This window comes from Tripterygium wilfordii, chromosome 2 (assembly GCF_013401445.1).
Source record: "Tripterygium wilfordii isolate XIE 37 chromosome 2, ASM1340144v1, whole genome shotgun sequence".
In the NCBI taxonomy this organism is placed as follows: Eukaryota; Viridiplantae; Streptophyta; class Magnoliopsida; order Celastrales; family Celastraceae; genus Tripterygium; species Tripterygium wilfordii.
In genome coordinates this window covers 2372756-2395924 of record NC_052233.1, presented here as the reverse complement: position 1 = coordinate 2395924, position 23169 = coordinate 2372756, and the positions used below count along the sequence as shown (strand labels likewise).

The 23169-nt window shown below is 36.3% G+C and overlaps 1 protein-coding gene across 1 annotated transcript; it reads left to right on the top strand.

Annotated features, from left to right (window-relative positions):
* The first annotated feature begins 10886 nt into the window (after positions 1-10886).
* LOC120014913 lies at positions 10887-21371 on the top strand. The gene is made up of 10 exons (XM_038867036.1): positions 10887-11243; positions 13068-13111; positions 13853-13982; positions 14794-14926; positions 16400-16947; positions 17432-17762; positions 18007-18274; positions 18466-18558; positions 19890-20342; positions 20902-21371. Exons 1-10 carry the CDS (start codon positions 11060-11062, stop codon positions 21232-21234), a joined length of 2517 nt encoding a protein of 838 aa, XP_038722964.1. The 5' UTR covers positions 10887-11059; the 3' UTR covers positions 21235-21371.
* The last annotated feature ends 1798 nt before the right edge of the window (positions 21372-23169 follow it).

The following is a 23169-nucleotide window of genomic DNA, read 5'->3' as shown; positions in this document are numbered from 1 at the left end:
AGTTTGATACACCTGTCAGGGTTCTTCGCTCAGACAATGGGAGGGTGTGTCAATGAAACTCTTACCACCTATTTTCAGTCACATGGAATACTTCACCAAACTTCTTGTCCCTATACTCCACAACAAAACGGTGTGGTTGAGAGACGCAATCGTCAACTTTTGGAGGTTACCCGAGCTCTACTAATAGATAAACATGTTCCAAAATACCTATGGGGGGATGCCTTATTATCTGCCATGTATGTCATCAACAGGGTACCTTCCCGTGTCCTTCAATACAAAACTCCACTACAAGTCCTTACTACTCACATGACAATTGCGCCTCCCATTCCTAATCTTCCTCCCAAAGTTTTTGGTTGTGTGGCTTATGTTCATGTTCACCCTCACCAAAGGAGTAAACTTGATCCCTGTGCAATTAAGTGTGTCTTTGTGGGGTACGCTCCTTACAAAAAGGGCTATCGGTGTTATCATCCTCCTACTCGAAAATTCTATGTGACTGTGGATGTTACCTTCAATGAAGATTTGTCCTATTTTTTCCCAAATGCCTCTTCTCCTCAGGGGGAGAGTATGAATATGGATATGGATGATAATAGTCATTGGGATCCACTTACGGTCACTCCACCAGAAAATTCCACTCCTCCACCAGAAATTCCACCCACTCCTCAACCAGAAATTCCACCTCCACCATCGACTACTCTTGATACTGTACCTGAACCGACTACCAATACTGTGCCCGACTATCAAGGAACTAGTGATTGGATGCCAACGTCTGAAATCAGTCCTGAAACTACCGAGAAACCACAAGAAGACCACGTCCAGACTCCAAATAAGGTAATTTCTGAAATAAATGATGTTTTATCTAATTCTTCCAATATGCCTGACTTTGAGTCTACTATCCCAGCATATCAGTTACCTTCTAGGACAAACAGAGGCAAACCAAAACTCCAATATTCTGCCGACTTGAATGCTAAAGCCAAATATCCTATAGGTAATCATGTGTCAACCCATAGAGTACCCAAGTCATATGAGTCGTTTTTGTATCAAATATCTTCTGTATCTATTCCAAGACAGGTACAAGAGGCATTAGCAGACATTAAGTGGACTGAAGCTATGGCTGAAGAAATGAGAGCATTACAAAAGAATGATACTTGGGACATAGTTCAGTTGCCTCCGGGGAAGAAAACTGTTGGGTGTAGATGGATTTTTACTGTCAAATATAATGCTGATGGATCAATAGAAAGATACAAAGCAAGATTGGTGGCCAAAGGTTACACTCAGAGATTTGGGGTGGATTATAATGAGACTTTTGCACCGGTAACAAAGATCAACACTGTAAGAGTATTGTTATCTGTAGCCGCAAATAATGATTGGCCTTTGTTACAATATGACATAAAGAACGTCTTTTTACATGGTCAGTCAAAGGAAGATGTATACATGGATCTACCACCTGGAGTTTCAGAAAAACCTGGAATGGTGTGCAAGTTAAAGAGGGCATTATATGGCTTAAAACAGTCTCCCCGAGCTTGGTTTGGTAAATTTGCTTTGTCAATGAAGAAGCTTGGATACAGATAAAGTAACTCAGACCATACTTTATTTCTGAAGCACAAGAAAGGCAAGGTAACTGCTTTAATTATTTATGTGGATGATATGATATTGACAGGGAATGATAGTGTTGAGATAGAAAACTTAAAAAAACTTCTGTCAAATGAATTTGAGATGAAAGAACTTGGAGAATTGAAGTACTTTCTTGGCATAGAGGTGATACGGTCAAATCAAGGAATATTTCTCTCCCAGAGAAAATATATCCTAGACTTATTAACTGATACAGGGATGCTTGCTTGCAAACCAGTTGACACACCAATTGAACAAAATCATAAGTTACATGAAGACCCGGGAGAGGTTCCTACCAACAAGGAGAGGTATCAACGTCTAGTAGGCAGATTAATTTATCTATCTCATACTAGACCTGATATTGCTTATGCTGTTAGTGTGGTAAGTCAATTCATGCATGCACCTAGTGAGAGAAATATGGATGCAGTCATTAGTATTCTTCGATACTTGAAGAGTGCACCCGGAAAAGGTGTCATGTTCACGAAGAATGGTCACTTAGATGTTGAGGGTTATACTGATGCTGATTGGGCAGGTGATAATACAAACAGACGTTCTACTTCGGGTTACTTCACCTTTGTTGGGGGTAACCTTGTTACGTGGAGAAGTAAGAAACAAAAGGTTGTGTCTCGATCAAGTGCAGAAGCTGAGTATAGAGCAATGTCCTATGGAATATGTGAATTATTGTGGATTAAGTATTTGTTGAGAGATCTTGGGTATAAGCCGAGTTCTGCTATGTCCTTGTACTGTGACAATAAGGCTGCAATTGCTATTGCACATAACCCGGTACAACATGACCGCACCAAACATGTGGAGGTAGATAGGAACTTTATCAAAGAAAAACTGGAAGCACAGATTATTAATGTACCATTTGTGAAGTCTGAAGATCAGTTAGCTGATGTCTTGACAAAGGCGGTCCCTAGTGTTGTGTTTTCGAACTCACTTGACAAGTTGGGCATGGTAGATCTTTACGCATCAACCTGAGGGGGAGTGTAGACGTGAGTTGTGTATGTTATATCCAGCTGTAATTAGTCTGTAATTAGTCATGTGTTACGGCACTATTTAGGGAGTAAATTTAGTCTTGTATAATTGGTAAGTGGTTGATTAGGTCTGTATAACGCTATATATACGTGAGTCAATGAATGAAAAACTACTTTTGCCCACTATTTGACAGGTCCACACTCTACATATGATATTTTGTGATTCGTATCTGAATTCAATATTTTAATCAAATATTTGTCCCTATTTGTTAAAAAATTGAAAATTAGAAACAATATAATCAAATTATGTAACAAATTATGGAATGTGAACTTAATCTATGGTATACTTTGATTTTTTTTTTGATAAATATATTAAATAGTGTTAAGTATAAGATATAAGAAATTAAATTAAAATGTTATCTCAAAAAGGAAATGAAAAATCAATTTTGAATACCTTATTCTTTATTGATAAGAGAGATTTTTTTTTTAAAAAAAGACAAAAACAGAAACACTTTTGGAGATTCAAACCCAAGTCAACAAAGCAATTATAACACCTACTACCAACAAACCAACGAGCAACATTTAAAGTTCGTGTATATATATATATATATATATTTCAAAATCCGGGGGCGCAGGCCCATTGTCCCTGCATAGCTCCACCCATGTCTACTCATATGGATTGAAATTAGCTTGGTCATTGCTTTGCAAGTAATAATTTGTAGCATCTACTTACACGTTGAAAGTCGTCGTAGGGGAAATATTTTGCATGTCTACACCATGAGTTGTCCAGTAGTGATACCCAAGTTGAAAATCTTTCTTGTATAAGTGCATCCTTGTATCATCCAACCCTCGAAATCTTGTGCATTTGCACCTAACACATGCACAGCTTATTTTTTTTCTATATTTTGAAATTTTGAACTACTTCCATAAGCATAATCAATGAACTCCTTAGCTTCAAGAATTCTTCAGCAATTCCAATTTTATTGGGTCCAACTCTATTATACATCCACATACGAGACTCAAACACTTGCATGATAAATAGAAAACCTAATATGAATAGAAGAATGAGAAGGAGGTATCAAGATAGACGAAGCAGAAAAAGGCGAGAATGATAAACGATATAAAAAAGAGCAAATGAGAATAGAGGTAAGAAGAAAGATTGTCAGTAGTATAAATCATATTAATGACAGAATTGTAATTTCATTGCTAGTTGTGTCATGAAAATCATTTTTTTCCTTGTAGGTTGTCAAAAAAAGTAAGTTTTATGAGCAGAATATCAATAATTTTTTTTTATATTTTGCCTAATGTGCATGATTTTAGCAACGAAATGGCTTTCCGTCGCTAATTTATGACGGAATGGCTAAAAAGCCTACACGTTGACAAAAGGTTGTTTCATCTGTAGAATTTATTTTTTACTTTAGCGTTATATTAGCGTCAGAAGTCGTATTTCGTCGTAATTTAGTGATGGAAAGAATTTTGTCACTAACATTAGCGACGAAATCTCAAATTTGTCCCTATTTAGTGATGGAATATTAATTTCATCACTAATTCGTCACTAATTTTGGTGGGTATTCACGTCAAAATCTACCACGGATTTCGTGACAAAAAATTTCATCATTAGTTGGTATTTTTTGGAGTTGATTTTTGCGATGGAAAATCGAAACAATTCCATCGCAAATGAGGACATTGCATAATTCAAATGTGGGGTGGAAACTTCTATTCTTTATTTTCTTTTATTTCATGTTTAAAAAACAAAAATACTTACACTTTGATGTTTGTGGGTATTGTCTTGGTAATCCCTCATGATACTATAACCCTTTCATTAGGAACACAGGGGTTTAAAAACTTATGATACGTGCTAAGTACCATCGTGATTCCTTACAAAAATAGGTTTAGTATTCGTGCTTTTGGTTCTAAACTCCTTCACAATGATGAAATTAATTTGTGCTACTCATTTACTTTGGAGATATATAGTTTGCTTGACTCTTTGATTTTGAGATTAAATTTTTCATGAATCTTTAATTGGCATGTGAAATAGAAAAATTACTTATTGTTATTATCACATACATAATTGTTGAGACTTGTACCATGTGAGTCTTGAGCCAATCATTCTTTTTGAGAGGGACTTTATATCAACTACATAATTTTTTTGTGCTTATATTTTCTTGAAATGGATCTCATATTCTTTGTTTTGATCACTTGTCAAAAATATGTAAATGGGAACTTTTGTCTTTATGAACTTTTCCTATGATGATCATGTTGATTTTAAGAGATGAAAGTATGCCATCTTTCACTAGATTGTTGACCCTTCTAACCAACCCTTAAATATGTGTATTGTTGGTAGCCTTTTTGAACCTAAACACAAATCATTTTGTTCATAGCCAATCGACCTATCTCTACTTGATTCGAAGTTCTTTTGACCCATGAAAATAAAATTTTCTATCTTCTTTTGAGAATCATTGGATTGAATATGGATTGGGTGTACATGTGTTTGATGATTAGTATGTGAAGTTTGGGAAGAAAAGAGTCAAACGAAAATAAAAGTAAAGAGCATGCTTTTAAAACAAAAAATAACTATGCTTTGTTGATGTTAATGTAAGATGATGAGCTTAAAGTTTTAAAGTGGGAGTTTATTGTGAAGTGGATGGGAGTCTAAAAGTTGAGAAGTTCTTGAATTATTATATCAAAACTCTAATGCTTTTCTTTGAATTTCATGCTTCCCCTGAACCTTATTTTATTTATTTACTACTTTAAGTCTTACGTTACAAGCTTAAAAAGTCCTACTTGATCTTGAGAATAATTTGATTTAGTGTCTGTTTGGCATGACGGTTCTCAAAACGGGACCGCTAGTGCCAAACAACACGTTCCGCAAGGCGTTACCACACTCAAAACGGTGCGGTAACGCCCTAGTTGAAAAAGTTTCAATTTGAAGCTTTTTCAACGGCGGTTGGCATATATTTTTTTTTAATGTGGGACCCACGTGGCTCCCACATATTAAAAATTTTTTATTTAAAAATGATGGGACCCACCTGTATAATATTTAAATAATATTTATATAAAATAAATTAAATTCTTAATAACATAGAAAATGTACTATTAAATTAAATTCTTAATAACATATTTATATAATTAAATTAAATTCTTAATAAGATAAATTAAATTCTTAATAACATACAAAATTCTTAATAATATTTTATATTTATTAATTTATAATTATCTATAAGAAATTATATTTAGGGTTTAGATTATATATATATTATATATTTAATGTTTAGCTAAAGTAATTATAATTTTTACATAATAAATTATACTTATAAATTAATAATAATACAACTAAACACCTTATAAGTTACAAATAGCTTTCAGTTCACCAAACAACCTTACATCTTATTTTAGAGTTTTAAGCTCAGTTTTTTTTTCACAGCTTAACAGTTAGCGTTGAAAATCAACACAACCGCTCTACCAAACAGAGCCTTAAATTTGAAAGGTTAATTGAGATATAATTTACTATTCTTGGTAAGTGGTATCCGTTGAGGAGGTCTATTTTTGTTTTTCTATCGAGTGCTATCTCTTTTACTTTTTTTCTTCTTTCTTCATTACAATATTCCTCATTCGATCCATTTTTTGCTTTGCAGCAATCTCAACCTCTCGGCTTCAGGTTTAGCGTCCATCCTTAATTTTTCTATTGTTTCTTTTGCTCTCTACTCATCTTGAAAACGTCTTGATCGCTTCTTTATAAAATTGGAGAACTCCTGCACAAATAAATTTAGAGGATTAACATTCTTTTTTTTTTTTTTACTTCTTTTGACTGCTTTGCGACCAATAGGTCGTTGTAGACCATCGAACCCTTTATCAAATGTCGTTGGATCTTCATTCTCAAGACTTGCGAGCTACGTGTCATGGCCGGGGTAAGTGGATTGATAGAGGGAGTGAAAGGGTTAGATGAATCTCCATTTTCTTCGTCCTCCAAATTGATTTGGATCCTCTTTCTTTGAGCTACCTTATTTATTTATTTATTTTTATCTTATTCCTTTTGCATGATCATATCATTTTCTAATGTCCTTCAAAATTAGCCAGCAAGTCTCCCACTTAAAATGATGGCCTTCTTTATCATAATATAATTGTGCAAAAAAATGCTAAATGTCCCAACTTTTTTTAACCCAAATCTTCCCAAGTCTAGGTGGCATTGCCACATAGTCATGGTAACATGGAATAGATGCTGCCATGACCCATTTTTAAAAAATCAAATTTCCTTCCTCTCTCCTATTTTTCTTTTGTTTAAAATTTGAAAATCAAACACTCCCTCTTTTATCTCACACTTTCCTTCTCTCTCACTTTTATGATTTCATCATCTCTCATTTAATCACAAATAGACAAGTAAATCATTCATATTCACGAATTACATTGAAAGGGAAATGATATTACATTATTTTTTTACCGAAAAAGAATGAAATTACATTGTTTTTTTTCATACATACATGCAATTGTATGATTTTTTGCATATAGACATGCGATTCCATTATTTTTTTACCAAACAGACTTGTGATTACATTATTTTCGAAACAATGTAATTTTCAGAATAGACAAATATAAGCTGTAGAAAAAATAGTCCACAAACACATAAGATTAAAAAGATGGATACATTGTTTCAAAAACATATTCATTCAAATGATTGTAAACACAATGTTACACTATTTTCAATACAAAGTAACTTCCAAATATGCAAAAAAAGGAGAAAAAATTGCGTTGTTGTTGGAGGTGGCCGGAAACATTGTTAGAGGTGGGCAGAGATGTTGCTGGAGCTGTGATGCAAATAGGGCGCACATGCTCAAGAGGGTTGTGGGCCTGGGCCCAAGCAAACCCAACCACAAGGAATGAGCCTAACTCATCACTGGAAAATCGACTTGTCAATGTGAGGATTGCCTACCCTTATAAGCTAGACTTGGGACCCATGACTTTTCGATGTGAGATTCACATCATTCCCACCCCCTTAGAACATGCACAACCTCGTGCATACAACCCATCCCTCCATAGGGACCGTGCATACAACGACCCCACAATTGTACCCCCGCCCAGTAGATGCCCTATGGGGCCCAACACATCCGTAGGCACACACCAACACGGAGTCGAAACCTACAACTGATGCAAATAGGGTGCACATGCCCAAGAGGGTTGTAGGCCTGGGCCCAAGCAAACCCAACCACAAGGAATGGGCCTAACTCATCACTGGAAAATCGGCTTGCCAATGTGAGGATTGCCCACCCTTATAAGCTAGACTTGAGACCCATGACTTTCCGATGTGGGATTCACATCATTCCCGCCCCCTTAGAACATGCACGACCACTCATGCATACAACACATCCCTCCATAGGAACCCTACATACTACGGCCCCACAGTCGTACCCCCACCCAGTATACACCACAAAGGACCCGACACATCTGTTGGCGCACACCAACACGGAGTCGAAACCTGCAACTGATACAAATAGAGCGCACATGCCCAAGAGGGTTGTGGGCCTGGGCCTAAGCAAACCCAACCACATGGAATGGCCCTAACTCATCACTGAAAAATCAGCTTGCCAAAGTGAGGATTGTCCATCCTTATAAGCTAGAATTGGGACCCATGACTTTTTGATGTGGGATTCACATCAAGGTGGTAGTGATCGGAGACGTTCATTGGGGTGGTTGTATGCCTAGAATTCAATTGCTATCTAGCCGGAAAATTGATGAGTAAGGTGCGTCTCAACGTGTGGATCCAAATATGATATTGGTTTTTGGAGACGTCGCTAGAGGTGATCGGATCGATGCGATTTGTGCCGTGGTGACCTCCTTCCTTGGGTGCTTCTTTCCGATGAAGCTAGTGGCGAAGGATGGTGTGGGGGGTCAGAAAATGATCAAGGTGGTCAGGTGCTTCCATTCGGTGGTCGGACGGGAAAGCTACAATAGTGGTGGTTCTTCAGGCGTGAGAGTGGGAGGGAGAAGAGGAGAGAGGAGAGAGGAGAGAGGAGAGAGAAAGGGGGAGAGAGGGAGTGTTTATATAGAGACAAAATATTGATGTGACATACTTATGTGGAATGACACATAGGATTGGGAAGAGTTGAGACCAAAATCTTTGGGACATTTAGCACTACCAATACTTGTCTAATTACTCCAATCTGTGAAAACAAATCATAATTAATACGTTAATATATAATGAAAATTGAATATTTTATAATTATTATTACTTACTGAATCTTTAGCATTATATCTACCATACGAAGTTCTCTCGATCAAACGAACACATGCTGACCATTTACTAATATGTGATTGGATTGTTGACTAACAATTCATTAATTCAACGTTATTTCTACCGAAACATAACCCAATAAATTGTTGAATTCTATTAAAATTCGATCCCACAAATTTTCTCTCGATTGATCCGTGTTGATTATTGGATCTATAGAAACACATAGCTACGCTTTGCATAATGTTTCATCTTTGTGCGAACTCTAGTTTGGATTTTTGTGCCTTTGATTGTGTTATCGAGTGTTCCTTCTCCTATGAATATCAATATTTTAGGGTTGGTATTGAGTAGAAAATTGAGATGGACCCAAAAAATTAAGAATTAAATGTATACGATGAGAACGGTGAATTGTAATGAGAATTGTTTTGAAAATGATTATTGAGAATAATTTTCTGATGGTAGTTGAGAATTGTAAAGTAGATAGTTATTTGGATTGAAAAAAGGGAGGATATGAATTCATAATAGTAGAAGATTGGAGTAAAAAGAAAATGGGACTCAGAGAATACAGAGAAATGAGAGTGATAAAATGAGAGTTAAAGAGATATTTATATACAACGCATATTACTGTTTCTTAAAAAAGGGTCATAAAACAATGGTAGAAGTACAACACATATTGAATCTGTTTGGGAGTGTTTTGTATTTTAGTGTTGTGAGGTGAGGTGCTGTCAGGTAAAAAGTTGTGGTGCTGTGAGTTGAGTTCTGCTGACAATAAGTGTTTGATTTGTCACAAAAAAAAAATAAATTGTGGTGAGGTGAGTTGATGTGCAGTTTAGCATTTGGATGAACAAAACTACGGTGAGGTGAAGTGAAATAATGAATTATGAAATTTGTTTAATTTTAATTATAAATTGTAATAAATGATTTTGCTAACCTAATTTAATTAATTAATATTTGTTATATTATGATTTATTTTCTAAAAAATAAATTATTAATTTAGTTTATAACACTACTATATATTTTACATGAACATTGTTCAATTATTATTTAATTAAATATTGTTGAACTTTTAAAAAATTAATGCCACGGTTACAATTAAAAAGGGATAGGTTAGTACTGAAAGGGGTATAAAATGTAATTATGAAAACTTTGTTAGGACAAACTAGTAAAAAACCAAAGAAATTTGACTCCAACCTCCGTGTTTCTCTAAATGAAATCGCGTTCCGTGCTTCGCGTTTTTGGAGAAAGCAACTCCGAACTGCTTCGCCCAAAAAAGCCTTTTTGTGTGGTGCCGTCCCAACATATCACATGCCAAACGGTAATTAACAATTGAAACTGCGGTCCACCTCATCGGATTGCGTTTTTTTTTTCTCAACGTAGTGTCAAACGGACACATTACCTTTGCTATATAAATGGTAAAAAAAAGAAATTGTGTAAACGTGTAATGTATTGTACAAATGGGACCCACAAAAGTGGTTGACTCCATTTTGCTCTTCTCCAAAGCACTCTCTCTAGATTAGAGAGTGCAATGAAGAGGACAAACTTTTCAAGATGTGGGGTCCTCATTTAGAAAACATGAAAATAACTCACTACATACTACTCTCTCCAAAATTTGACATAAACTTATGTGGGTGTTCCCTTGAACTAAAAGAATTGTAATAATAAAATATTGAAAGGGTAATTTGGAAAGGTAAATATATGAAAGGGTAATTTGGAAAGCTAAATATGTGCATTAAAAAATTTAAAGTGCAAATAAGTCTAAGTTGGTGTGCAAAATATCCAAATAGTGAATCCCAAATTAAAATCTCCGTCCAATTGATACGATTTATCAAAATTTGATATGATAATGAAAATGGAAAATGCCAAAATAAATTGATCATAAGAAAATTTCCCTATCTCTATTATATAACAATATTATATATAAATATTTATTACCTTCTAAATAATATAGGAGACGTGTTTGGTTATTATATAGCAAAACAAAAAAAGAGATTAATTTAAAAGGAAAAGGCAAAAGGGCAAATATGTAATCCGCCAAAACCTCCAAATCCCTTATGAAATCTCCCAAAATTTTAGAGGGTAGAACCAACACTTTCAAAACCCTTCCTCTTTTTCTTCAAAGCCGTTCGCTCCTTTCTCTCCTTAAATTCCCTAAACCCTAGTTTTCGTCTTCTGGGTTCGAGGCGCACATAACTATATATTAATAGTCGGTGGGGTGGGTCTTTTTTGATTCCAAAGTACCGTAGTTCTTGAGATGGTTAACATTGATCGCGGGTCTCGAGTAGAGGGAACTACGCAGATAGTCTCAGCAAGAGTGCGCAAGACCATCCAGTCCATCAAGGAAATCGTGGGCAATCACTCTGATGCTGATATTTACGTTGCCCTAAAAGAGACAAACATGGATCCTAATGAAACTGCCCAGAAGTTGCTTAATCAAGGTCTTGTCTTTTACTCTTTTTTCTTTTCTTCTCTAATTTATTTGCCTCTCAGTTGATGGGTGTGCCTTTTTTAAATGTTATACTGGGTTTTTTGCTGTGTGTAATCAGGTGCTTTTAGTTCACATTTAACTTTTTTTTTATTTTTATTAATTAGTTGCATATTTTGTTTTGTCTTGATTCTGGGTTTGGGAATTTGAGAATCAGTTTTTTGATTGGAGGAGGGGGGTTGGAATTCATACATGGTTACTGGGTGTTGGTTTTGAATTTTTTGCACCCCTTTGTGCCCTTTAATGAAGTAAATGCCTGCAATTTTTTTTTTTGGTTTTTACTGGGGCTTGTTTGTTTTGGTTATCATATTCTGCAGTTTGTCTAATTTAATGGATGGTGTTTGCTGTCGCTGGTGTAATTTATCGCTAATCTAAAGTTTGGCCTTGACTCTATTAGTATAATTGTTTTGCTCTTTTTGCTTCTAGAAGTTTTAGGTGCCTGACAATAATGAGGTCGTGTTATTTTATTTTTATTGAGTCTATGCAGTTGGCTCTCACGGAGTTTATTGTGCCTTTTGTTTTATTCTTTATTTCTTTTGCAATTTAAGTTTACATTATTTTTCGGTATTGATTAGTATTTTCACTGGTTGAGTTTTGGTTCTATTGTGCTGATTTGGAGTCTACAAGTTTAGAAATGATTGGCGTGCTTTTCTTCGAACAAGTCTGAATGCAATGGGCTTGATCAATTCCAGGTTTACCATGTTGCTTGGAATGTGCACTTGAACTTGAGCCCAATTTCTGTTGGTTGTTTACCATTTAAAGAAATTTGAAATAGATTACAAGTTTCATCAATAAAACTGGAAATTTAAGATTTGATAAGGCCTAATATATCAGGGCAGCTGTTTGGAGCAAAAGGTTGTCTGGTTTTTGAAATACAATTTTCTAGTGGGTTTGTGCATGAGCAGGTTGTAATAATGTGAAGCGGTTCAGAAAATTCAGAAATCAAGGTTTTTATGGTCAGACTAATTGTTTTGGGTTTTTATGGTCGGACTAATTGTTTTGGGTTCTATCTGTTGTGCATGATTTGATACAAAAAGGTACAAATCAATTGTGTACAAGTGCTGAACTGCTTTGTTTTTAGGGGTGTACAAGTGCTGGTGTGATTGATGTATAGCTCGTGAGTAGAATGGCTTGTCTGTGTTTGATTGGCAATGTAATTGAGCAATTTGAGCATGGATTTTTAGGCATGTTGAATTAACCAGTCAATCTCCTTTGCACATTTAAGGTAGTTTTAATGATGAAACTCTTTTTATCTTCCATTGACACACTCGTGCACAAAGAGACACTTGGCTATGTGTTCATGAATTGGTTTGACTATTTGCTCATGAACAAGTTTAATTGGGCATTCATCAGCCGAGCCATCTACTTGTTCTTTAATGATTCAGATTTTGGATAAAATTGGGATTGCTGCATGTATATCATTATTCCTTAGTTAGGGTGTTTCATGAAACCAGCTTTGATGAAAGAGCTCGTTTCTAGTGGATGAGCTGATTGATGTGCTTGAAGGAGAGATTGGAAGCTAGAAATTTAGCTTGTTAATTATCTCACAAATGATCTTGCTTGTCAAGGAGTTGTTGAATGAGATCTCAAATGAGCTCGAGCTCGATTGTTTTCTTAATAAAAAGGCTTGAACATATTAGAAAACAATTGAGCTCGAGCTCATTTGAGATCTCGTTCAACAACTCCTTGACAATATTAGACTTCTGCTCAACTTGGCTCGTTTATACTTCAACTTTGGCATTTTACTTACCATTCACGCTCATTGTTTCTTTCTCAGATCCTTTTCATCCGGTGAAGAGAAAAAGAGACAAGAAGAAAGAGGTATGCACTTGTACTTATCTTTGGTTCTTTACAGGAAATTTGAGGTGGTACATTTAGTATTACATGTGGAGAATATGATAGATATTCATTGGTTGATGAACACCTATTTTTCCCCCTTTTTTTGGTTGCAAAATCATGGGTGGGAGTTTGGGGGTGTTTTCTAGAGGTACACTTTGGGAATATGCTGATACCTACTTCAAAGGAAGGTGGTAGCTTTAGTGTTTGGGTGATTTTCTGAATATTCTTGTTGCATGCTTCAATGTATGCTAATATGCAAAAATTCAGTTATGGAATGGTTAACTAGTTTGTTTACCTTGTGTAAATTAGTTGTGACATTCAAAGACAGACATTATTGATCACTTTCGTCGACTTTTGCTGCTGCAATTTGTATGTGAATATGACCTGTAAGACTTGATAGATCGGCGCAGATGGCAGAAACTTAATTGTTAATAATTTAAACTTTGTAATTAATGATACGATTGTTTGGGTTGGGAGCCAAGGTGGGTTCAACAAGATGATGTTGGTTTTCACTTTAAACTTGCATGTTCAACAAACATTCTTCTGTTAGGTTAGTGTGTGTGTGTGTGTGTTTTTTTTTTTTTTTGAAGTTGTGTACCTCCATCTGTATATTTGATAGATGCACCAGTGTATTTGCCATTTTGAACACAATGCAAAGATTGTTAGTAATTGTAGTTATAGTTTGCATCTAAATTCAGGACTGTATAACTTTTTTGGCTGCAGAGCATGGCATACAATGTTTCTACAGATCAAAGAAAACATAATGAGAATGTTGTTGGCCAAGGGATGAAATCTCATTCGTTCTCAGATCGTATTGCTCGTAGGGGAGGTTATGCTCGAAGAACTCTTCCTGGTATGCCTGTTTATTATCAGTTTCTCTCTTTAGTCTGTTTGTTTTGTTTTTGTCTTAGTATTTGTTTGTTGGTTCTTTAAACCAAGTATCATGCACTTAGAAATCCTAAATAACTCCACTGAAGCATTGCCAATAGTATTTACGGAGTTGTCCTGTCCCATTTACCGTTAATCTGGTGCAAGGTGGGTATTGAATTATGGATTAAGATAAAAATATTGATTGTCAATGTGATTGTTCTTATTTGACGATGCTCAACTCTTCAAAGGCCTTCCTTTATTTAGAATGCATTTCACAATTTATGGATTCTTTTGAACAATAACCATAGAACTGTGCTAGTTGATGATTTAACGTTGCAGAGTTGCAAGTTTAATTTAGTTGCTATTTAGTTTACATGAGTTTTTCACTTTTTTAATTGATGACTTTGTGTTTACTTTTTTTAAACCATATCAATAGGCTTATAATGTTTCATGAGTTGATTATTCTTTGCCTTTACGGGCTTTTCTGAATTAACCAATATCTATAGTTGCGTCCTCTCAAGGACTCAGCCTCTCCTACTTGAGAAATTATATATTTAAAGCCATATTGACTTTAATTACTGCCCTATGTAGATGAGCTTAATGCTGGTAAATTGTCTAAATTGTGTGGTATGTGCTGCATATTACTGAAATTTTCTCTTACTTTGGTTGTAGTCTCTTATTCTTATGGGTTGTTGATATGGAAGATTTCAAATTTGTTCAGAATCTTTTATTTTCCTATCATTATTCGTGTTGATGGTCCTACTTGTTGATTTGTGGATTCTCCTATGATGCAGGAATCAACAGAGAATTTTGGGTAGTAAGAGATAAACGTGTTAATCGGAATACAAGTAGAGATATAAAGCCCGCGTCACCCAAGGATCAAATATCTGCCAATGAGCAGTTTGTAGTCAATGACTTTAAAATGAGGTGTGTTTATCTGCCCCTTCCTACAGAGAAAAAGTCATAAAAGAAAAATCATTTACCCAAAATTAACAAATTTTTTTATTTTTTTTCCCTTTTTTTGGTGATAATCCTGTTTATGGTTGTAGTTTTGTGCCTTTTAGAACATGATTCAAAGGGGGGAAAAAACCGTTGTCTCGTAGATTATGCAATGATATACATGGTGGCACCATGGCACTCTTTTCGTCTGTTATTAATAGATTCCAGTTCTTATACTTTAAAAGAAAGAAACGCTGACAATGAACTACTTTCCCAACTCTTTGGAACAGTATTAGCAATCCATATAACCAGCATTGTGCATGATTTTATCTACGTAAACTGAAAGGGAGAAGAAACTACTGTAAAAGCTGCCATGAGAGATCATTATTAATAAATACAAAGATAAGAACTACTTTTTCTTTCTTGAATGTTAATAGAATTTGTTGAATAAGGGCACCAAGGGCTTGACACCCAATTACAAATGAACTGGAGAACTCTGGAGTTAGTAAATCTTAAACATTGAATAGCATATTGCTTTGTTAACTTTGGCTTCCTCAGTGGACCAAAACCGAACTGTTTCCCTTCCCACCATTGTCGTTTGAGGGTTTTCATTGCTGTCTCCTCCCTGTTAAAGGTCCTGATATTCCTTTCTTTCCATGTCGACCAACTATTCATGAGAGGAATCACATTTTTCAGTTATATTAGTTTCTTTGAGTTGCTTGTGAGTTTCCATGTTTGGAGTTCCTTAATTATTATCTTTGTCGCCCATGACATAGGAGCTCCCAAATGCCTTAGCTGTTTGCATTGTAGTGGATAATGGATTGTACTTCCCTTACCACTTTACACTAGGAACCTATTAACATACGTTGACAATGTAGACCCCTCTTTTCTTAGATTCTCATAAGCAAATATTCTCAAATATCAGCCAAGTTGCCTCCCTGGCTAAGAACACTACTCTTCCTATTCAATATTAATCTTTTCATTATGAGATGTTCTTGTCATATTCGTTTGGAGGAGAGAGATGGTATTGTTTCATCTTGAATTTTCAATGTTAGTCTTTCAACCATCTGTCATTCCTCCTTAGGTCGATGATGGCTTTGCCGAGTTTCGGTGAAGGCCATAAATGCTAATATACCTCACAGTGCATGTTATTGCTTCAAAATTGCACCTCCCATTTTGATGTTTTGTTTTAATCATTTCGATTTTTTTGTTGTTGGCATCTCTATGAAATTGCATCTCCCAATGCATTGTTTTATTTCTTGTTATTCAAGGCATCCCCATTATGTTGTCCTTATTCCTGTTAGGTCAAACAAATCCAGGAAAATGGAGTGGAGTCTATGCAAACATAATGCCAGGCTCACCCTTTCCATGCTTCCGCCTAGAAGCATATTTTGCTAATCCACAGTAATTTTGACTGTATTTTTGATTCATTTAACAGGGTTCTCGTTTCTCTTTTGGCAGCACAAGCGGTTTAAAGTCCTCTGGTGGCAAAAATTCATCTGAAGCTTCAGATGGGTCGAATGGTCCACAACCTAGGCATGCCCAACATGCTAATTCAAATGTGTCCGATGGGAAACTATTGATGGAAAAGCAGGCTGTTGTCAAAATTCCTGTTTCTCGGTCTTCTCAAGTGATGAAACTCAGTAATTCGAAACAACATTCAGCTACACTGGCATCAACAGATCCTGTTCATGTTCCATCTCAAGATTCCAGAGCAGCTGCTGCTGTAGGTGCTATTAAGCGTGAAATTGGGGTGGTAGGTGGTCGGCGGCAGTCTAATGGTTCTGTCAAAGATGTGTCCGCACCAAGTAGTTCATTTACAAATTCATTGTCAGTTCGAGAGAATTCTTCTGAAACACTACAACCTTTCCATGCAATTTCTAAAAGTGGCCAACTTAGTCAAAGTTCTGTAGGTGAAACTGTTATGCCCAGCATTCCCATGAGTAGATCATTCTCTAACAATCAGTATGGTGGCAGGCCCCATCAGCAAGTTGTTGGTCATCAAAAAGGTATTTTCTAATTAAACTACTTCAGTTGGATTTGTCTGAAAAGGAGCATCCGAATCTGTATTGAAGCATGACTTTTTTTAAGGGGGAAAAAGTTATTTAAATGAGTTTTTGCTTGTTTTGGGAGTTTGGAGCATTGTGATTTTAAGTGCCTTTCATGGTAAGTCCCATGGTAAGTCAAAATGGTATTTAATATGTTAAATCTTGCTGTTGTGGTCGATCTGTGTGTATTGTGAGAAGGGTGTTTCTTTCCTCTGTAAAATATTCGTAACGACTCCGAATCCTTGTAAATGCTATCATTGTTTAATAATACCTTTTATGAAATGCAATCCAGTATACGTCATGGACCATTCTTCTCCCTTGGGTTGTCCATTCTTTTAATAATTTTTGTGCTTACTTTCCTGAGTGACTAGAAAAGTAACATTTTTTAGTGGGTATTTGTAAGTTGTATATTTAGGACAATGTTGACCATCCACTTATCTTGCAGTTCCTCAGGCCAATAAGGAGTGGAGACCAAAATCTAGCCAGAAATCTGCTGCTACAAGCCCTGGGGTTATTGGAACTCCTACAAAATCTACTCCTGATAAGTCAAAGGGCTTTGAATCGAAAGTGGCTGAGTTGCAGGACAGTTTTTCACGGGCACATGTCTTTGAAAATCATAATGTAATTATTGCACAGCATATCCGAGTTCCTGAGACTGATCGCTGCCAGGTTACCTTTGGCAGCTTTGGGGTGGACATGGATTCATCCAGGAATTTTGAATCTGGATTTCAGACAGATGGAGTTACAGAAGAATCTCACAGAGACTCTGCTGTTAGGTTTGTTTTCCCTAAATCATGGATGATCGAGCCGTACTTAATTTACTTCTTGATTTTGTAATCCGGTATAAATGCAGTTTAGGGAATTTTGTGTGATTGTTTGATTGTACTTTGTTATTCATCTGCTGTGAACATTTTTAGAACCAGACTGTAGATTTCTGAAGGAGCTTAAGAGTTAGGACAGATTTTGGCTTCTTGTATGATTACTTTGAGTTAACTCTAATAAGTTGTGTGAAAATGGCAGCTTGTCGGCATCTTCTCAAGATGCTTCTGATGATGATGCTTCTGGCAACAAGCAGGAAGAGTTGCTTGATGATCAAGCTAGAAACTCTGTATCCGACTCCCCATCATTAGATGGAGCATCTGAGACTCTATTATTGGATAAGAACGAGTCATCAAGTCCTCAGAATTTGGACAACTATGCAGATATTAGGCTGGTCAGGGAGAACAGTCGTGCCTATACTCCAGATTCTAGACAGCAACAAGATACTCCTGAACTTCCAACCTTTTCGGTGAGTTAACTCTTCAATTGGAAAAAAGAAGAAAATCTTATTGTTAATAATTTTAAATCCTCTTTGCCACCTTTTGAAGCTGTTAATTCTTGATTGATCTGCATTGTCTTTGAATAATTTTAAGCATTTATATCGAAAGATCTAATATGATTGTTATCGAACATCTACGGACGATCATTCTTGTGCATCAGGCATATGATCCCCAGACTGGTTATGATATACCATACTTCAGGCCCACATTGGATGACACCATACGAGGACAGGGCCTACCATCTCCTCAGGAGGTAAATTCTCTCTCTCTCTTGACATTGGATGACACCATATGGCGATATTGTTTTCTACTGTTGTTAGTCTTATAAAGGAGGGTTATTGGGGTTATGAAGACATCTGATCTGAAAGAAGAATAGTGCATCTTATTTTAGGTCAGTTGTGTCCATAGAATTTAGTGAAAAGTAATGCTGCATTCAGTTAGCTATATTAAAAAGATTGGTCTCTGCTCTGACCTATTTTGTGCACACCAAAGATGCATGTGGTGCACCCGTGCATGACAACATGGGTTAAGGGTGTTAACACTTTCCTATGTAGCACGGACACGGACATGGGACACGGATACGACATGATATGGACATGCAGATACATGATTTTCCAAAAAAGTAGGATATAGACACGCTGGGATACGTTGAATAATTATATATCTTATTATGTCAAGGCCAAATTAGGTTTATTGTTTTCAAGCCCAAGTCAAACTACTTTGTCAACCCATTCCAAGAAAAGTCCAGCCACAACTCTAGAAGTGTCCTATATGAAAAAAAAATATAAAAATCAAAAGCAAATGTGGTGGCTTTCACGGGAAGCCAGAAGTCACACTCACACACATAGGGAAAAAGAAAGAGAAGAGAAGGCTCTAGAGCAATCTCCTATCTATCCTTCCTGGAATAAGGTCCATCTCTTACTATCTTTGTCGGTTGATCTCTGTCGATCTTTGTTGGTCGATCTCTGTTGGTCGCTGTTGACTGTTCTTTGATCTTTGTTGTCAATCTCTGTTCTTCGATGTTGGTCTTTGTTCGCTATTCGTCAATCTCTGACAATCTTTGTTCTTCGATGTTGGTCTCTGATGTCTCTGTTCTTCCATCTCTGATGTATCTGTTCTTTGATGTTGATCTCTTAGAGTGCCTGATGTTTGTCAAAGAGATCTCTTGATCGTATCAGATGATGGGGTTTTGCCTTCCAATCTTATTCTCTGTTTAGATGCTTACTATAATATGAAGCATATTTTATTAAAAGTTAAAAAAACAAAAACAGAGTGTCGCAAACGTATTTAAGCGTGTCCACAACGTGTCCAATAATAAAAAAATAAAATAAAATAATCGGACACTCTATTTCATGTATCCCATGTATCCCGGACGTATTTTCCACGTGTCCGAGCGTATCCGTGTCCCACCCGTCACTCTGTCCAAACAGAGTGTCCGTGCTATATAGACACTTTCTATTAATGGTTTTACACAGGACTTCTTTTGGTGATCGCTTCGTTTTACTAATTTTGTGATTTTCCTGCTTCCAATATATGGAATGAGAATTGCAATCACTATTTCTTTGCCCATGAATATGATTACAGGTTTTAAACTCACACATGATGAATAGCATACCTGCGTCAACAATAGCCATGGTTCAGCAGCAGCAACAACCACCAATGGCCCAGATGTGCCCTCAAGTTCACGTTCCCCATTTCACCAATCTTATGCCTTATCGCCAATTCATCTCTCCAGTTTTTGTCCCTCAAATGGCTGTGCCTGGCTACTCTAATAATCCTGGGTATCCTCACCCATCAAATGGCAGCAGTTATTTGCTAATGCCTGGAGGTAGTACCCACCTTGGTGCCAATGGCCTCAAGTATGGACTTCAACAATTCAAGCCAGTTCCTGGAGGCAGTCCCACAGGGTTTGGAAATTTCTCTAACCCGACAGGGTACGCAGTTAATGGGCCTGGTGGTGTTGGGAGTGCAACTGGACTTGAAGATTCATCTCGAATCAAGTATAAAGAGAGCAATCTGTATGTTCCTAATCCTCAGGTAAGAGATTAAACGCTTCTCTGACACTTATTACTAATTTTATAGGTTGCTACTGCCTTGCAGTAGGTTTCTTCATTATTAGTATTGAATGTAGATGCCTGAATGTCTCAGTCCATGGACTTCATGTTAGACTCTTACTTGAAATTTTTTGTGATGGACTGCCCTTTTCATTTGCGGGTCAGGGGAGGAGAGAGAGAAAGAGAGCGATGCAATTAAAATTTGTGTTAAGAGTAAAATTTATTTAATTGCACATTATTAATATTGCTTTCGTCATTATTTAGTATTGTTCTTCATATTTAAAGTTTATAAGAACTCAAACGTGTAAATTATAATTTTGTTATTTAGTATCTTTCTTCATATTTAAAGTTTATATCATTATATGAATTTAGACGTGTAAATCATTACCAGCTCAGGATAGTGACCGACACTTAGATCAGTGAACTGGTAGACTTGGTTTTGCTTATGTGCAGTATGTTTCCTGTAAACATGCAAATTTAAGATTTTAGAGTTCATCACAATGTCTTTGTTGAACTCTGATTTTTTATGTTCAAAATGGCAGGCTGAGACATCTGAACTATGGGTGCAGAATCCAAGGGAGCTTCCAGGCTTGCAGTCTGCTCCATACTATAACGTGCCTGGGCAAACACCACATGCAACTTATATGCCATCTCATACAGGTCATGCTTCATACAATGCAGCTGCAGCACAATTTTCTCACATGCAGTTTCCAGGCTTATATCATCCCTCTCCACAACCTGCTGCAATGGCCAATCCACACCACTTGGGCCCTGCTATGGGAGGTAATGTTGGAGTTGGGGTTGCTCCTGGGGCTCAAGTTGGTGCTTATCAGCAACCCCAACTTGGTCACCTCAACTGGACATCGAACTTCTAAATTTGAATGTCAACTTTATAACCCCCTTTGCTTGTAAGGAACCCAGGAGATATAAATAGGTCATGTCTTCTTTGTAAGACAAGTTACTTATAATATATCATTTCAAATAATCAATGCAATGTGTCAGTTAATTTCAATCTCTTCGTGTGCTTTTAATTTTCCTTACATTTGCTTGCGGTAAGTTTATTCATTAATCAGTAGGTTTAGCAGTGCTCTTCTGTCGGTGCTGAAAAAAAGTACAATTAGGTTTTCGGCACGTCACCAAACTCATGCATTCGTTACTCATCTTCCTTCTGATAGTAAATGGCATCTTCCTTCTCATTATGCAGTCCTTTCAATTTCTCTCGAGGTCAGTTAACTTTTTGATCAACTATTTTTCTGTAAAAGCGTTGTTATGGAGGTTTTAACTCTACTGATCTTGTAAAAGCATTGTTATGGAGCCATGAATTTGGTGAGTTGGAAAGCAAGTTCTGTAACTGTTGTTGAAACAAAGTAGATGTATACTTGTTCCCACGCCCCTGGCTTTCCCTTTGGTGGCAGATAGCAGAAACCCATGTGTGTACCTGCCTTTCATATTTCTCTTTTAGCTTTATCTTTATCTTTAATCCATGATTTTGGAGTTATGTTATGCAAATGCATAATGTGCATGGAGATTGCTTCCTTTGTCAGAACCAGAATTCTTCCTCGGGATTGCCTAAACCTTCCTTTTCATGTTTACATCATTCCTCTGCCTTTACCCAAAGCAGAACACACTCCTCTCCTATTTGTTTCCAATGTGAAAATCAGACGACTCTTATGTCCTGTATCATACTTTATCAGCTTGTTTTGATCTCTGTTTTTGAGAGGAAAAGATGCTAAAGTTTGATTCTTTGGATCAACCAAAGTAGTGAGACCGCCATTTTTGTCTGTAAATCAATATAATAGACCTATGATTGGAGTCTGATTTCTAAACGTTGCATTCATAGATTTAATAATAAGTCAAGTCCATGGTCGGTTAAATTTATGTCAAAAAATTGGAAAAAAAAAGATTGATCGAAAATATCGATTGAAATCGATCGTTTTCATCCCTACTTGAGGTATGGTACCTAGCTTACCCAAAACTTTTAAAAAAATAAAATTATTCTGTTGGATCTGTAATCCGAGCATGGGGAAGACGACGTGGATTCAGGAATAGAAAAAAACTCACAAAGTATCACATGTAATAATTGTTGGATTGTCCATGAATTTATTCTTGTAATATCCGAGGAATTTTTTTTTTAAAAGTAAGAACCACATTATATAAGTTTGTCTTTTAAATATTTAATACGGGTTTAAATCGGGTTGTAAGGCCCACGCGAATATAAAACTTTCACTTGACGACAGAGTAAGTTTGGTCAAAGTTCATCGTGTGACCACAATGGTATTGCTTCTACTGGGAATCGAACTCGGAATCTCCCGAGTCTTTATGGTTTGGACCCAAAGAGATTTACCAATTAAGATATCACTCAAGTGATTAGATCCGAGGAATTCATTCTTATGTTGTTTGGATTACTCCCTAAAAAGAGAAATAGTATTGACCCAAGTCCCAACTCCTTAATAATGAAATACCAACTTCTGGTTAAATATATTACTTCCACTATTGCTACATACTACTTAATGAACAATGTATTATAATTCCTTTTTACCATATATGAATCAACTTTTCATAATAATTACAATAATTTTAAGCCACAACTCTTCTTCCTTTTTTTTGAATACAAAGGAAGGGGATATGGAGGCTCGAACTCGAGACCTCTATAAGATATCACACACATAAGCGCCATCTGAGCTACTCAGGTTCTCATTTTAAACTAGAACTTTAAATAGTAAATTTGAGAGTTTCACAAATGTGATCCTCAAATGACATTCAAACGCCTAGACTGTGCGCCTAACCACACACTTGATCAGTATTCGTCC

What these genes read in the sequence shown, in the direction of transcription:
- LOC120014913 (XM_038867036.1), top strand. Translation starts at nt 11,060, where the DNA reads ATGGTTAACATTGATCGCGGGTCTCGAGTAGAGGGAACTACGCAGATA. An exon ending in CCAGAAGTTGCTTAATCAAG is followed by an intron (nt 11,244 to 13,067) that starts GTCTTGTCTTTT and finishes TTTCTTTCTCAG; the next exon opens with ATCCTTTTCATCCGGTGAAG. An exon ending in TGCTCGAAGAACTCTTCCTG is followed by an intron (nt 13,983 to 14,793) that starts GTATGCCTGTTT and finishes CCTATGATGCAG; the next exon opens with GAATCAACAGAGAATTTTGG.